This window comes from Melozone crissalis, unplaced genomic scaffold (assembly GCF_028551555.1).
Source record: "Melozone crissalis strain CALT ecotype California unplaced genomic scaffold, PUWL_Pcris_2 ptg000042l_1, whole genome shotgun sequence".
Lineage (NCBI taxonomy): Eukaryota > Metazoa > Chordata > Aves > Passeriformes > Passerellidae > Melozone > Melozone crissalis.
Genome location: NW_026535820.1, coordinates 30,739,601 through 30,757,467, shown reverse-complemented (window position 1 = coordinate 30,757,467; position 17,867 = coordinate 30,739,601). Strand labels below are relative to the sequence as shown.

The 17,867-nt window shown below is 37.8% G+C and overlaps 1 protein-coding gene across 6 annotated transcripts in view; it reads right to left on the bottom strand.

Annotated features, from left to right (window-relative positions):
• CARMIL1 (capping protein regulator and myosin 1 linker 1) overlaps window positions 1–17,867 on the bottom strand; it is a 189,972-nt gene that overhangs the window by 70,970 nt on the left and 101,135 nt on the right. For 3 of the 6 annotated variants that reach the window (XM_054284676.1, XM_054284680.1, XM_054284678.1), the window contains exons 12-18: window positions 13,972–14,058; window positions 10,239–10,342; window positions 8,219–8,296; window positions 8,028–8,104; window positions 7,002–7,106; window positions 2,110–2,179; window positions 49–60 (exon numbers count right to left, since the gene is read on the bottom strand). In XM_054284676.1, coding sequence (XP_054140651.1) covers window positions 49–60; window positions 2,110–2,179; window positions 7,002–7,106; window positions 8,028–8,104; window positions 8,219–8,296; window positions 10,239–10,342; window positions 13,972–14,058 — 533 coding nt within the window. The remainder of the gene's footprint in view (window positions 1–48; window positions 61–2,109; window positions 2,180–7,001; window positions 7,107–8,027; window positions 8,105–8,218; window positions 8,297–10,238; window positions 10,343–13,971; window positions 14,059–17,867) is intronic. The other 3 variants (XM_054284677.1, XM_054284679.1, XM_054284681.1) reach the window with 1 other exon arrangement.

Below are 17,867 nucleotides of genomic sequence, written 5' to 3'. Positions count from 1 at the left end.
AGCTGCTTACTGGTTTAACAATTAAGGTAAAGCATGGAGGGTACTTACACAGTGACCAAGCTAAGGGAAGCAGAAGGGAAAAGAGTGAAATACATCAGTGCTGAGCAGGTAGAAATAAAAATGTAATTTTCATAGTAAAAATTAATTTAAAAAAACAACCAAACAAGCAATACAAAATGATTAAGCTTGGAGATAATATACCAGAAAATTATGGGAGCAAATGAAAAATGGTGGAAGAGGGAAGGAACACAGATTTATCCTTCCATACTTGAGTACAGCTTGCCTGATGCAGGAAAGAAGAGGGCAAAGCTGAAGCATCAGCTTTATAGCCCCCTAGGAGTGTGTGCTTGCAGGAACTGGGAGTAGTGGTGACTGGCTCCAAGCTTCCCACCACTCTCTCTCCAGGTGTAGATCACCCTGCCCAGAGGGTCAGGGAGAGGTGGAGCAGGATCCTGAGGTGATGGGCCCATTCAGAGCACTCCCGGCTGCTGGCACATCAACTTCCCTGCTGGTGGAAGCATCACTTCTTTCCAAAGCACATGAGAATGGATAAAGCTCAGTGATGGGAAAAAAAAAAATGTTAAGGGAAGGATCTAAGGAAGTGCTGTCAATTTGGAGGGACCAGCTACAGGAAGGCAACACTGAGTTGGGCAGTATTCCTTCCTTTCTGTCACAAGACCCATGACCACAAGGGCTTTGGTGTCCAATAAATCTCATTGCTCCTTGAAGAGCTCTTTCACATCCCAGCCTGGGTGTTATTTCATGAAAGGGTAATATTTTCTCTCCTGTCAGCCCTTGTTGATTTACATGCTAATTTATACTCTCATTACTTATATTTGTGTTTTATTGATTTATTCATTTAAGGCTAAATCATCATCGTAGGACGTAATTTTTATTATGTTAATTACTCCTCCCTTTTCCTTCCTTCCTCTGAAAGATAAATTATCATTCATCTGATCCCTCTACTCAGAAGTCAGAAGCATATATACTGGACTTGAAAGCTTTGCTATTTGGAATTTACATGTAGTGCTCTTCAAAGTAATAATATTTTCCAAAAAGTCTAAAATATTAGAAACTATGATATGCATTCACAGTTATTTGGTTTTTTCTTCATAAGGAAATCTGTGCACATTTCAAAAGCAACTGATCTCGAACCTAAAGGCAAGGATTACTGCACTTCAACATGGTTATCAATATTGTGTATTTTCTACTTAAAGGGCAACCACTGTACCTGCAGGCACTTCTAGAACAGTTAATACTCAGATGGCATTGGAAATATCTAACAAATGGGTGGCCTTCTTTGCAGCTTAAAAAACAGGGAAGTCAGAGAAGGCCTAAAGTGGTTCATGTTGGTTTTGGCAAGAGTCCACCACACAGCTCTCTACAAAATGACTTTGCCTCAAGTGGCTTCCCAGGGTTGTGTCTGATCTTTTCAAATTCTGCTTTAACCACGAAGGAGTCACCCTGCAAGAGCATGGGCAGTCCTGGGAAATAGAGTGCACAGCAAAGCACAGAGAAGAAAGAGGAAACAAGATAAGGCAAACCAGTTGCCACAATTGTTCCTACTTATTCTTGAGGCCACTTTGACGGTGCTTGTTATGTTAATAGCTTTTACCAAAGATCCTTATCGGCTTGAATTGATTAATTGATTAGGAAAATAGAATTTCTCCCAAGGTTAAGAAGCAAACCTGCAGAAGAGGGAGCATGCTTTCTGTTCTGAAGGAAGACAACTGAACCTCAGACATGCCTTCAGGGCATGCAGCTTCCTTAGAGCCATTCAAATTTGGGCACCTCGGAAAATCCTGCTGCTAATCACACCACCAGAGAGCAGAAGCTGCCAAGCATCCAACAGGCTGCCTCAGTGTGTAGTACAGCTGCACTGCAAGGAGGCTTTTGCTGATCGGGTGCTTTGAACCTCTGTGTTCATTATTTAGGATGTGTGTTACAGCGTCCTAACTTTTATCATAACTGCTTCTCTGAGTTCTCTGCTTCTCATCTTCCCCACAACTTTTGACTACAGAGGAAGAATATCTTGCCCAGTGGATTTCACAGGAACGCTAAAACCTCGTCATTGCACATTTTGAACACATCCTGATAAATATTCCTTACCTCACAGCTACTGAGGTCTAAAGACACCTCCTTCAGATTGTGATTGCAAGCCAGGCCTAATAATAGCGCTCTGAAAAAGATCAATTTTAGAACTGTTTTAAAAAGATAAAGGGCAGCTTTACATCATCATCTAAGTGATCACAGGTTAATACATCTATAATGCAAAGATTCATTTAAAAACAACACCAGCTGAGCAGTTATTTCTTAAATGGCAACAGCAGCACAAGCCTGCCACACTTGGAACACTCCAGGAGCTTCAAAAACTGCAGGGATGCAAGGCTAATGAAGAAACTGTAAAGCTAATGCACCATCAACATTTAATAACATTCATCAGAGATGAATTTTCTTCAACATTTGCTTTCAAAGAGCACCAAATGGTTATAACTGGAGTATTCTGTCATACAACCATACAAACTCTCAGATTTTCCAAAAAATCAAGGAAAGAATCAAGTTTTTAAAATATGCAAGATGCCACGCAGCCATCCATTTCAGTCAGGCACCATGCCTGTAACACTCAAAGGCTCGAGCATGTTCCAGTACCACAAAATTCTCCATGTCCACACCCCAACAAGTATTTACAGATTTTCAAAACGATAGCCTTGTGCAATGGCATCCTTTGCCTTTAGGCACATTGGCAGACTCATGAAGTAACAACTAATTAGGGTTCTCATAAATTCACTTTTAAAGTCTCACAGAAGTTTGTTCCCACATCTAAAAGTTAGTATTAATATCACACTTCTATTAATACTGTCAAATCAGAAAGCACAACAGTATGTGTAATAGAGACGAAATAAACAAAATCTGTGTATACCTTCTAATATCTTCAGAATAGATGCAGCTTTGAATTAATAATTCAACAGAGAAACAGAAGGACTTCCTTCTCCAACTTCATTTCAGCCAAAAGGAGCTAACCAAGTGACTGATGCATGGAGATAAAAACCAATCCCTTCTGATGAGCCATTTGTCTACACACTTGCTATGCAAGTAGTGTGTCAAAGCAACATTTGAAATGTGTGTGTCTTGAGTAGGTTTTCATTTAAACCTATTTATATCTTCTGTCCTGCAGGTATAATCAGACCTTCCCTATTAACAAAGGCAGAAGTCTTCTGCTTATTTACTTAAGCTATTAATATATGAGGGGGGCAAGAGGGTAGAGAGAGAAGTGAAAGTTCTGCAACAGTTCTCACAAATTTTTAGATGATCTTGTCTATCTTTCTTACCCAAACATGTTTTTTATTCAGTCAGTCTGACTGATGGTAAGTTTACAAAGAGCTTCCGAAGCATCTCCAGGAAATAAAAAAAAAACAGTGGAAGCATAAAAGAAGTACAGATTAAAAACAGACACATCATGCTGCTTCAGTTGTACACTTTTCACAGGAAGGAAAAAAAAGGGTTTTTTTCCCTAACCTTCTTTCCTATAAATTCACCCTAAGAAAATCTCCTTGTTTCTCAATTCTTTGTCATGAAAAATCACCAGCCTTCAAAGGGCCTGAAGCCAGACATCTTATACTTACACTTGGCCACTATGTTTAAGTCACACACATGGCAACACATGGAGAGGTCTTATCAACTGTGCATGATGCAGAATGCAAGAATTGGCCTTGCAATTAGCATTTGCATGAGAAGCATATCAGAAACTTGTCTTGTTACAGCACTGACAGATCAAAATACAGTTTTTTGGCAATGTCTGTCAAATTCAACAAAAATGCCAACTTACACTTCAACAAGGACAAGAGTACAAATTGCCTCCATTAAAAATGGTGGAAAAAAGGGAGCTGCAAATGGAACGCTAACTAAATTACCTATGTACAAGGTGCGTACCCTCTCTCCACTCACAACATAGCATCCTCAATGTATCAGCAAACCTGCTCCCTAAAAGGCTTGATTTACACTGTCCAAGCAAGTTCATGTCCTTCACAGACTGCACTGATTAACCAATATCTTTAAACTCACTGAGCTAGCACACGCAATTAAACACACCACAGCTGTAGAGCTAAAGGAAGCCTATAAAGAAATCAAATAACAAATAATGATGGGAATTTGGATCTCAGAATGTCAGGTATCTGCATTTTTATCTTTTTTTTTCTAGGCAGGATTGATCTTGAATCTCACATTCAATTGGTGACCTCTGGTTCATGGACACAAACCAGGAACTTTTGTCACTGGACAGCTCCAGCTCCAAAAGTTTTTTGTCATATGCTGATGAATGACGCCAGGAAAGTACTATTATGATACATCATAGCTGTGATTTTTTTGCTTCCTGGAGCCATCTCTCATGTGCTCTTGCCATCTTGCAAATGACAATTTCCTGCCTGAAAAAAAGCATTTCTATCTTCTTGTGTTTAACCACCACTGTGATCTTGATGCCTCCAGAGAAGGTTTGTAATTCTTGCACTTAAGAACAAAAGGCCAAGCAGCTGTCCCACAATACACATCCTCAATCCTTTTAATACCAGATTTCCTTCTACAGGACATTTTTGAAGTGGATTAGTCAAGCCATGTAGGGTTTGAGAGGTAAAGCAAGGCATCCTGCAGATCAAAGTCCTCTGTAGTGTTGTGACACACTCAGCTCAAACTGAATGAAAAATTTAGGTCAGAGAAAAAGCACATCACAGAAATTGCCAAAAAGTACTGGCAGCTTCTGTCCTATCTCCTAGGCAGAAGTGAATGCTGTCACCAGAACAAAAGCAGTCCAGGCCAAAATACCAGACAGCCGAGAGTGGCAGGGACACTGAGACCATTCACTTCCAGCTGGACTTTGCAAAGATGCCCTTCCTTGGAGCTTTCTGAGCTACTGAAAGAGCTTTCTGCTCTCAGCTCATCCTATGCTCCCCATCACTGCCTCTTTACTTCCACCAACACCAGTCAGGCAAGTAACTCTGTCCAACACAATTCAGTCAAATTGAACCAGATTATCTTAAATGTTACCAGAAGCAGTTTTTTGCTAATGCATATGTTGACTGAAAAGGACTTCAAAGATGCCATTTGCTGCCCAGCTGGCAGGCAAAGGGTCCAAAGTTCTTGGGATAAATTAATATAATAGTATCTTTCATGAGCACAGGCAATTGTACAGAACTCACTTGCTCACATTCCTCATACCATAAGACATACTCAACATGATGAGAACTTTAATGTTTGGTGCTTCTCACCTTTCCTAATCTCTGGGGATATATTCAACACCCCACAGTATTCTCCTTTTCCTGCCAAACCAATACTGTCTTCTGCAGTAGTCACATCCATCCTTCTTTTTCTTCCCTGCCGCCCTCCACCCTCCATTTAGATCAATTTCTCTAAATTAATCAGAATCAACCATGTTTCAAAAAAAATCACCTTGTGTTTGAAAACATATCTGTACCACACCTTCCTAATACTGGCAAAGTCTGAGCAAGCACTACAACAACCAAGAGCATCACATAGATGCTCTTGTGCTCTGATCTCTTGTGCAAGATCAGAGCTAAAATGGCTCCTGCAGGTAAATATGGATTTCAATCCATTACACCTGACTTAACCATCAGGCTCTTCTCAGAGGTGCCAAGGAACAAGACAAGAGGCCACAGGCAAAAACTGATGCCTGATGCAAAACAGGAAGCTCCACCTGAACAGGAGGAAGAACTTCTTTACTGTGCAGGTGACTGTGCACAGGAACAGGTTGCCCAGAGATGTTGTCGAATCTTCCCCACTGGAGATACCCAAGAACTATCTGGATGCAATCCTGTGCCATGTGCTGTAGGATGACCCTACTTAAGCAGGGAGGTTGGACAAATGACCCACTGTGGTCCCTCCCAACCGGACCCATTCAGTGGTATTGTACTGCCCTTTTCAATACTGAATTGCCTTAAGAAAAAATACTCCAAAACTACGTACACTACTCTTTCTGCTGTTGCATTTGTCACTCTTCCCTCCTTTAGCTTCCTCCAGAGTGTATCAAAAGTTTTCCATCTCATTCTCACTAACTACTCTTGCTCTCCTACATCTGTAATTTTGCCATCAACTCCTGTCCATTAGATACTCCTCATTATCCTTCCCCTCAGAAGGCAGGCTCCCAAAAATACAAGGATAGATCCATGCACATATATCCATATTAAGATTGCAAAATAGGTAGTAAACATATCAAGAGATAAGGTTATGTGTATTTTAATGCATATTAGTTAGGAAGATGACACTTGGAAAAGAGCCCTTTCTTTAATTAAGCCAAATAAACACCAGTATTCCGCCAGAATCACAGATAGCCTATCTAGGCCTCTCTTGACTTTAAAACACGCTTTAAAAATTTCATGTCTGAAAATTTCAACACAGTTCAACTCCAGACACATCACAAGAAGGGTGACAGTGCTTCACAATTTCCCTCAGCCTGCAGAACCTGTTAGTCACAGGCTGGGTGACATACAATAAAAAGACTCGTTCTACTTAGCACTCCTGGAAATTGCTGCCATTGTCTCCTCCCCGAAAGGAGAACACAGCTCAGTGCAATAGGTTTCTCCTCCCAAACACTGCAACAGGTTCTGTTTCATTATGGCTGTTGCAATAATGCAGTTCCAAAGGAATGGTGCTCACACAAGCCTATAATCCCATTTCACTGTGAAGCAGTTTTGTTTGTAAGCCACAAAGAAAGAAATACACCCCTAAAAAAATGCTGACAGAAGCAAAACAACTGTGACATTCCCAGAGCAAAAAATATGATTAATAGTCTCAACTGTGAGATGGAAAGAACATTTTATGAATGTATGACCATCACAAAACTCATTCTTGTAACATCAATAATGTACAGTGGGAAAAAAAAAAAAGAAGAAAGCAAAATTCTTTCCCCCTTCCTTTTAAAAATATGAGGCACTCATATAACAAAAATGCAAACTAGGTTTTAAGCACAGGAGAAAATGAAATTAAATTCTTACTTTAGAGGCTCAGGAGGGAGTTTAGTTCCTGAAAGGTTAATCTGCATCAAAGCAAGTGAGCTGCTGAAAAACTGTTTGAAGGAGGGAGGGACTTCTTTTCCTTTTCTGTAAATAAACAGATTCATTAAGAAGTAGCATTTAGATACTCCTCATTCCAATAAATAGTGAATGCAAGCCATCAGAAATGTAATGATCTTTTACAGTTTAATTGCTCTACCTTCGGCAGTTCTGTAATCAGTGGCTCTCAATTAGCTTAGAATTAGAATGTCATCAAAATGTTGATTCAACAAACAATCCTCACAACTGCACTGCTGCACAGAAGACATTACTATCTACCTCCTGTTTGGTGAACTACAAAGGATGATCATTTAGATCTGGTTAGTAGTGAACATACTTACATCTCACAAGCAGAAGATCAAACAGGACATGAACAAAACCCTGAAATTGCTTTTTAACCACTAGAAATAATTACTCAATGCTAGAATACCTTAGCATCAATTAGGTGTCATCTGTGATAAGGACCCAAAGCTTCAATCCGAAGAAAACGGAACCTAATATTTCCTACAATGCAAGTACTCTAAAAAGTAAACGTTCAATCTCAAAGACTTTCAAAGGGAGTTCCTCCCAGAAGAAGACAAAGCAGGAACAAAAGCATTTGTACCCATCATCAAATAATGAAAAATACAAGCTTCAAAAATCATATATAAAGAGGAATCAAATCAGCCAGACTTCAAAGTGTGGTGCTTTGCCCTTCAGAGACAAAAGGTATATACAGACTTTCTATTGCAGCAGTACCACACAAACACGTATTAGACAAGGTAGCTTACTTTACAGACCTTTAGCAAAGAGCAGAAAGGGAAAGAAAATATTTTGCTTAGAATAAGTAGTACCTACTTCACTAAGACTTCTAAGGCTTTATAAACAAAAGTCTTAGATTTATTCTTAAAAAGAAAGGCGCTACATAAGTGCAAAAAATTATAAACCAAAATACTGCAGGAGTTGAGGGTAATGACATTTAAATTGTACCTGTGAGAAAACAGAGTCCTTGAGAGACTAAGGACAGCTAGATGCTGAAGGCATCCACGAAGGAGGGCTCCACACACCTGGTTCAAAATAAGGGCAAATAATTTCAATTTATATTAACCCAAAAAGTACCTAGGGATAGAAGGTGGGGAATGTCCCCTTGGTATTGAAATAGCAACAAAAATAATTTTTACCATATCTAGTGCACACTCCGTGTTGGATAAATCCAGATGAACAAGGGCATTTGGCTGGGCCAAAAAATTGTACAGGCTCTATAATTATTTGACACAAAGAATTACAGACGTTAATTTTATATTACGACAATTGTTACTGGATCACTATCTGTCATGCATTTTTGGCTTTTACTATAAAATCACCTGAAACTTCACCTAATCATACAACATGTTTTACATTTGTAGGCTTTTTTTTTGATAGTGGGAAAATGGAGCTCAGACTACACTAACCCAACATTTCTTCTAAAGCACAGGTCTTGAGTTACTGCATTTAACTTTCGCAGCAGATTATAATTAATTAGGATGATAATTAAACAAAGATTTGTGATGTAACTCAGATTGCTGTTACATTTCAGAAAGGCTAATTGGTTCGTAAGTTAAAGTCAGACTCCTTAAGCATGAGGGAAGCAACTAATTTGCACCTGAAGTCCACAGTTAGTTCTTAATATCAGCTGCACATTACAGGTTTAAGGGAGAATACAGAACCAGTAACAAGATTTTAACATTGATGGCTTCAATGCTGCCTAAAATATGTCATGTAAATGTTAGCATATGTAAAACTTCTTACTATACGCTGTTTCATTTTGGGCTCTTTTTAGTCTCAGAGAGCAACATAGAAAGATAAAAGTGTGACCTAATTCAGAGGAAAGTGGAAAGCTCAACTCCACATGAAATCCAGCCAAACAGTGTACACTTAACATTTCTAAAATAGATCCATCTTCCCAAAAACTAGGTCATTTAGCTCCTATAACTACAATGCAGGAGAAGTCCTCACTTTGAAAATTTCCACACTTTCCTAGGGTTTTTTTTAATAGCTAAATAACAGGATTTCCTTGCTCCTGTTAGAAAACTGATTCCACAGATTAAGAGACCTCAGTATGAATAACCTTTATCTTTGAACCATCCCTCTGACAAGCTAAGAAAAGCCCAACTTCCTGCATTTATCCCTTAAAATATTGTAGGTAGACCTTAGGTGTTTTTAAACACTGCCTGCCAAAGATTTATTTATTACATTTTATTTCACCTTTTGTTTTTACATAATTTACTATGTTATTCACTCAGAGTAATTCACTGTGTGTCTTTACTTACATTTAACTGTTTATTTGCTACATTTAAAACCCTGTTGTCCCTCTGGCCCTTTCACCTCATGTCTGAAAAGTCTAGTTCTCTAAATATGCTGATGAATCTGCAAGTAAGATATGTGAAAAAGCCATAAACTCATATCTGACTGCACTTTAAATGATGAGATTGCTTGACCGTAGTTTTGCATCTTCTAGATGTTCAATTCTTAGAATTCAAAACCTGACAGTCACGTGCACATAACTTTTGATGTGAAAGAGAAATGCAAATGTAACAGTCAGAAAGTTAATATATACAAATTGAGAAGCACATGGATTTCGTTAGGGAGGAAATAGAGCTCCATCTTCATGGCAATTGATAAACTGAACAAAGGAGTCTAAAGAATAATTACATTCTTCAAAGAATCATGGGTTTCAACAGCACATGTCAACAAGGTGCCCAAATTTATTTATACAAACAAAAATATTGAAAAGCAGAAATTAATTCTTTACAAGTCAAAAGAAATCATTTGCTTCCAACCTTCCAATGAAAAATTTGTAATACTCTTATCATTAAAAAGATGATGAGGGCTTTTTAATGGCCTTTTGTCACTTTCAAACAGAACTCAGAGAGACTAGTAAGTCCACTGGGAAAAAAATGGTATCCTTGCACTTTTCTCATGTATCAGGAGAAGCCAAAGACTAAAGGCATAAACTAAAATTATGTGGATTTTTTTTAGTTGTGTGGGGTAGTTCTCCGACTTCGTTCCTAAGAGTAGAAATAAAACTGTTATTTTCTATCCCTACTAAAACTGTACAGAAATAAAGGCCAAAGAGGATCTAAACCAAAAGGTTATTGCCTGTCTCTCAAACGTTAATTAACACACACATTAATTATCTCCCGGCGAGAGGAAAGCGCTTACTGAGAGATCATCTCCGCGGAGCGCGTTCCCTGAGAGGTCGAGATAGACGAGCGTGCTGGCGATCAGCGAGTTGGCACTCAGTGACTGGGAAAGGCTGTTCACCCCTGACAAAAAAGAGGTCACAACTCAGTCAGCTGAGCCAGCTCCACACAAAACTGGCCCAGAGCCTGCAAGTGCACAATTTCAGCGAACACAGACACACGCAAATGTTCAATGACCTCCTACTGCCATCGCTGTACTGCAGCTGAGGAACACAGATCACCAGGCAGGTGATCTGTCCCAGATCCAGGATGTATCCACATGCATTTTCAAACAGATTTTAAAAACACAGTTTACTCCATAATGTTAAGCCAGTGTCTTCCTACAAACAATTATATTTAAATAAAACTATCTGTGGAAGTAGATGCAAGCATCTGTGGAAGACCAAGTACATTAACAATTATAATTGCCAGAACTTCAAAAGCAACTGACAAGACCTAGAAATTAAAAATACTTCAATTCATGTATTTGTCCGTAATTTCATAAAAATAGTTAATTAAAAGTACCAAGAGACTCATAAAGACTCTCGGTTGCTTATCAGAACAAACACATATTTTTCACATTATAATTAAAAAGCTCACATTGGGAACAAACCAGTCAGGGCTTTCTTCCATTGAAACTTTTCAGTTTTTCAAAAGACAAATTAGGACATGGCTATTTCTGATTCCTTCAAATCTAAATTTCATCTGAGGGCTCTGCAGCTTATCATCAACTTATCAATTTACTGTAGATGGTCTTTGCTGCCTTTCAAGCACTACATGCACGTTTTTCTTACATGTATAAGCATGACTGTGTTCTTTAGTTGATGCAGCAGTTTTTTTTCTAAGTGTCTGGCCAAAGCTATACAGAAGGCAAGTGATCTACTACACAACATTCAACAATTTCTCAAAGCTGGTCAGTGAAATTGGATGGTTATTCAATGGATACAACACATCCAGTCTTCACTTAACTTACAAAACTGATTTGCCAGTGAGGATGTGGAAGAAACAGCTAGCAAGCTACTGAAGACAAAAATACTGATGTCAGTGCTTTAAATAGCTTTCAAATATTGAGAAAGTCTTCCATATTAGAGATTTTCCAATCTCCCATATTAGTAGTGTGGCTCCTGGTTTCAGGAGGCTTTTGAAACTGCAAAGTATCAAAGTACAGCAACACCTTTGTCAAGTCTCAAATCTTTTCTGCTTAGCATCATTTTTCTTGTAGCCTGAGATGGTGCTGTTGAATCTACACCATGTTGCAAAAGGTAAACTGTAAACTAATACTTTTTGAAGCTTGGAAAGATCTCAAAGCCCTGTTCAAATATTTGACATTACAGCTTTAGACTCACTTTAGTGAGCCTTCTCAACAACATTTGCAAACAACACCAAGAAGAAGGAACAAATGCAATTTTATCCTGGCTGCTTGATGGTACCTTGTTATCAGCTGGGGTTCCAGCTGGGTTAAACTACCAGCAGTTCAGCATGTATAACCAAGAACCAATTCTGGGAGTTCAGAAGTAGTGTCTGAGTTTGAGGGAGAAGAAGAGCTAGCAAAGAATTAATAATATCACTGCTTGTTTCATGCTTTAAAAGGGCCAGCTGCTCAAAATCAGTCACATCAGTGAAAACAAACAATGTGAATGAGGGATTTTTTTAATTAGCCTCTGGCTTGGACTCAGAAAAGCAAGCTTTATCTTTGAATGACTATACTAGAATTTTCCATTTAACCAGAATCTTCAAATCAATAAATTTATGTTTGAACTTCACACTACCTCATGCTAGACTCTAACAGTAATCTCACTTTCATTTGCAGACAATCTTTTATGCTCTTTTACCACTCTCAGGAGGCTCAGACTGTTAATAGCTCTCAGGAACTTTGAGATACAATATTTGAAGAAAGATCAGCTGGGAAGTTGCCACCTGAACTTCACTTGTCAATCTTAGAAACTTATCTCAAATAGAAAGCACTTTTAAAATAAGGTCAAAACCTGTGAGGCTTTGTTCTGAATTTATGAAAAGCTCAAAAAAAATTAAAAAAAGATAAAAGGGAAAAAAATTTTTAAAAAAGGAAAAAAAAAAGGTTGGAGTAAAAAATACATGCACTTTGGAGTCTACTGAATCCAAGATCCAGGGACTCTTTTAGACTTTCTCCACAGAGAGTATTAAAAGTTCAAAAATAGCCTCCCATGTTAAAACCAAATCATTACTGTCTTCTTAGGTTAGAGAGGAACTGACAGCTTTGCAGCAACCTGAGTTGCTTCAAGTCTTGAGGGTTGTAAGAATTTCCATTTTAAGACATGGCATATACTATTTTTAAGAAATACTGAGGACCTTCCATGGGACAACATTAATGGTAATGTGTTAATCTGAAGGTCATCAGTATTAGACGTACTGGAAAATATTTTCAGCTTTTGCTTAAAGATCATCTTTTAAAAGAATGTTAAAAACCTTCAAATTCTTTTAATAACCTCAGAATTCACTTTCACTGACAAGAGATGTGTGGGTGAACTTCATCAAGCTGGCATTCATTCTTTAAGAAGAAGGAAATGTTGCTAGAATGTTCTCTGTCCTCTCGACTCAAACTTCATAATCATTTGCTGAAATAATTCAGCTCACATGAAGAAAAGTAGAGCATGAATGAACATACTATAACTGCCTAAATTTCTGTTAAATTCACAAGTATCTCATTTCAAGAGTACATGTTACATTAGTCAAGATTCTTAACCAACTGTCACCAAAAACTGAGTTAGCAGTAGAAAACAACAACCTCAGAGCTCAATAAAAGTATTTTTAGTGAAAATAATTATTGAATAAATTCATGTTAGGATTTATTGCTTATGTAAGCATAATAAGAGCCATAGGCACCCACAATAAAACAGCAAAAAGTCCTTTACCCCATCCATATTTCCCCAGGTTAATCCTTGAAGCTAAGGAGAATACAGAATCTACACTTCACAGAGCAATAACAAACAGGATAAAAGGGCATGGTTTCTGTCTGTTATCAACTGATGTCCTTCATACTGCTAACTCAGTCATCTTTTCCAGGTCATCAACATCGACAAAAAAGCAGCAATAATGTCACTGTGGTTTTTCTATTTTTAACACCCATTACCTATACAGGAGACCCTGGGTTTGTGCCATCTGTGCAAGAGGTCACTGCTCCTATTATTTGTAAAACAAAAATGCAAAAAATTCTGAAAGCTTCTGGCTTCTGCTTCACTGCCGTTAATGCTTTTAAAACATACAACCATTTCAATTACAATATAAAATCAGAAATTTGTAAATTATAAAACAAAGAAGTCTTTAGAGCAAATCACTCACCAGCTATTGTCACAATGCTTGGTTTCATAAAAGCACTGTGTACATACAAAACATTTGGAAATTCCCCTACACATTTTTGCTTCAGACATTTTTTTGAAGTGCATATGAAACATATCTTTCATGTCAATCCTAATTTCAGTCTTCCTTTATCATACAGGTTCAAACTTAACCCTTACAGAAGCAAGTCTGAGTTTATCAAAGTGCTGCAGGGTACTCAGAACCCAGCCCAGCGTTCAGCAACCCAGGACTGCAAAAAAAAGCAGCTGCACTGTTAAGAAAATACATGTAAATTATTAACAAAATGAATAATTTTATAATTTGTTAAGAAAAAGTACTCTTTGTATGCACGTCTGAAAGCTTTAGAAGAGGAAAAGAGGCATATTTATAAAACCTACCTTTAGGTGACAAGGAGGTTTTAGATAAATTTAAATGCTTCAGTCCCTTTGGAAGTTTGGCGAACTGGATGCTCAAAGATGACACACCTGTTGGGGAGCAAAGACAAAACAGATGTTTTCAGGTGAGCTCTGTGACCTCAGGTTTTCCCAGCAAATCTCAGCAGGGGCAAACAGCACCAGTGACACTTGAGGAGGAACTGCACTCACTGTGCAGGTGGGCCCTGTCATTTTATGAACCTTTTACTGATGTAATCAAGATCCCTGCTTTGCTAACCACTGAACAAAATATAGGAAACTTTGTTTTTAACCATCAGTAATCCTCCTTAATTAGTTTAAAAACTTCATAATACACATGTACTTTTGGGAAGGAGTCAAAGTGAAGCTATTACACACACCAAGCAGTCAGCATTTGGAAAATCTGGGAGCTTTATGTTTTAGGAAAAAAAACTAAATTAAAAAATCTAAGTGCAAACTAAAACCCAACAATGGTGTTTCACACAAAACTTCAAACTATTTTTATTTTCTTTTAAAAGGAAGGGCTGTCAAGGCAAGAAAGGCACCCACATTAGCCAACATCACCCTCTTTTTCTGAGGCAAACCCTAAGAGCCTGAAACTTTTACCTAGTCATAATGACCACTTAATTCCCTTACAGCAGCCTGCAGGCTACCAGCCAGGACACAGGCTTGGAAATGGCACAACTGCTTGCAATTCCTAAAGAGTAAAAACCTCTTAAGATGCTGAGACTGGACTACCTCAGCACAAATTCAACAAAAGAAGAAGACCATAAGATGGCACTTTGCATTAAAGCCTTTACCCAGCGTGTCCAAGTTCCTGACTCCACAAATTTAATGCTCCATTTTAAGCAAAAGATTGATATTTGATTAAGAGGGTACATCCTAAATAACAATGCAACTAAGCTGTGAAATATTTATTAGAGTAATAAATCAACGTAGAAACTCCAGGCTTAACCTGAGGTGTGAAATACAGTTGTCTACAGCAATTCATTTGGAGAGAAAAGGGCACAGAGAAAGAGGGTAAAACCTTTTACTTGCTTGAAAACATAGTAAATTAAAAAGCTGATACCCTTTCCACATACACAGGCATGGAACAGTCTGTGAAACTGTAGGTCACGTACCTACATTTACTCTGGTTTTATTCTGTTTTACTTATCATTGATAATGGAGGGGCCAGCTACCTTGCAGATACTATGGTAGGGTCTTTTTTTAATGCTCTTTGTAAAAGCATTGCATGCAACACCCATGCAGCTCAAAGCAATACACACTTTTTCATTTATATTGCTAAAGCATTAGACCCATGAGACCTTGGAATCATTTACTGTAAAGCACAAAGGTAGCCATATACCTTCACCAATTTTCAGCAAGAATGAATCAAATCATACTAACAGGATTTTCTTCCATAGCTCTATAAGGACAATCACTATCACTAAGGGTACAACAAATGTAATTTCTGCTGTAAACCATTTTTACTAAGACCTGCAGTAAATAGTTTTACCTCTCCATCTTTGTATTTAGCTAATAATCTGCAGGTTAATTATTGTTCTAGCCAAGCTAAATAATTTTCACATCTTACTAGCATGGAGGTTAAGTTATAAGATACGGAATCAGGTGCAGAAAACAAAAATTGCTTCTGGTTGCTCTGCCCCTTGAACACCCTTTAGGTGACTCATTTTTGCTAATGGCTTAACAGAGATGACAGCTCACATGGCAGAAATGAAGTTAGCTGCATCCAGGCACACAGTTTGGAATTTGAGTCCTACTAGGCTTCAGTATGTTTGTTTTACATTATTTTTAACAAAATATTAGATTAAATTCTGATCCTAGTAGAGTCAAAAGTAAAGCTGCCATCATTTCAGTGTGGCTAAATTTTTACAGACAAGATTGATAACAAACTTTTCGGGTATTAGTCTCACAAATATTGACATAAAGTACCATAAAGGACAGTCAAACACAAATTAAGAGACTGGTCTCAGTGAAAAAATCACTGCATATTAACACTGCACTGTATTGAACTGAAGATAGGTCCTATGCTTTAAGTAAACTAAACCCACTTCCCATGCTGTTGTAATACAGACAGTTGCATTAATATGCAATAATATCATGCCTTAAGTTACTGGTACTCAACAACATAAAATAGCTTAGTGCATGTTTGTGTTCATACATGGTCCAATATGTTCTTCTCCAGAAAACAAACAACTCTGTGATTTCCCTTATAACTGCAAAATAATCTAGTTCCAGTTCCTGCAGGTGATTTTTCAGAAGGTATTTTCCAAAATCTATATGTCTATATGAATTTCCACTTTAACTTGTGAAACCCTTCCTACCACCCCAGTTTACCCAAGTCAAATCTACCTTGCACCCGGGGAATTTTCCTGAATTGAAAAGTTGCAGTATTTGCACATTACAATTATAATTAATTTCTAAGTACTCCATACCCTATCTCATTCTAATGAAAAGGTCAAATCTTAATTGCATATTTGATAGGAGAGGCTGAGATAATGAAAAAACCCTACTAATTTCTCCAAGTTGTAGTTTCTGTATTCCATTTTTGTTTTATATGTGGATACTGTGGAATGGCTTGAATCTATAGGTGTGTTGCAAAGAAAGCACCCCCATGGATATGTATGAAAAATGAAAAAAGATCCCCTGCACCGTAAAGTACCCAATGTTCGGTCAATTGTTTTGCTTCCAGGATAAAAGTGAGTTCCTTAGGAAAAAAAAACCCCTTTCAAATAAAACAACCTAAATACACTTCTTCAAAAGCAAAATCAACAATGTAGCAGCCTTTTTTCCAGCTTGCAACAGAAATTTCTGTAAAATGCAGTAGGCCTGCGGCACATTGTAACAAAAACGCTCTTCAGCGGAGCACTGGCTTTCATGTGATGAGAATTCTTAACGAGGAGAAGCAATAATCAGCAGGCAAGAGGTAATCAGAAGAGTTAAAGCAATTCGTGTGAACAATTTCAAATAAAAAACTATTCAGAATAGGTTAAAAACAAAACATTATCATACTTGCTTCTAGTCAAAAGAAAAGTGATACAGATGTAGAAGGGAAGAAAATCCCCTTCCCAGCTATTTTTCACCTCACTGAACCAGCAAGAAAGAAAAGACACCTAGAAAATTCTGTGTTAACAACATTCTGAGTCCATCAGGTTGTAATCCGAATGAACAGCTTTTCTATTTTGAATCATGACAGCAAAGAGAATTGAACATTTCCTCCAAACAAACCAAATAAAACAAGAAAAGGTTCACTGTGTAAAATTCTTATTTTTCTTCTGGCCCAACAGGAGCACAAGACAGTCTGATCCCAGAACAGTGTGTGCCTGGAATGCATTAAGTGAAGCAAATGGAAATCTCACATGGGCAACACCAAAGGGTCAACTCCAGACTGAAAGAATGTAACCTTATTTTAAAAATAAATGCCTCTTGGGTGAAAAAAGAGTAGACAAGGGAGAGGAATGACTTGATAGGTACTGAAATCGTGCCTAGGGGTGCCTAGTCTGAGAAAAGCTGAGCTGTTCAGCTTGATTTTCCATCTTGTGGAGTTAACAGCACTTTGCTCCATAGGAATGCCAGTTATGCCAGTATTCTTGAACATCACCAAGATCTCACAACAGGGCAGGCCACCACAGAGCTGAGAAAAAGAGGTAATTTTCATACTGAAAAGAAATATGGCATTACAGCTGAAATAAAAATATAAAACCATCAGAAAAATGCAAACCAAAAAACAAAGTTGCCTTATGCTTCATCTTTCTACTGATCACACTGCTTTTAAAAAGGTACACCTTTTAAAAACTAGAGGTTTTTTTTTAAAACAATCACTGTGTTTTGTCTTCCTTTAAAATCCTTGGTTGGTTTCAGACATTTAAATATTTCTC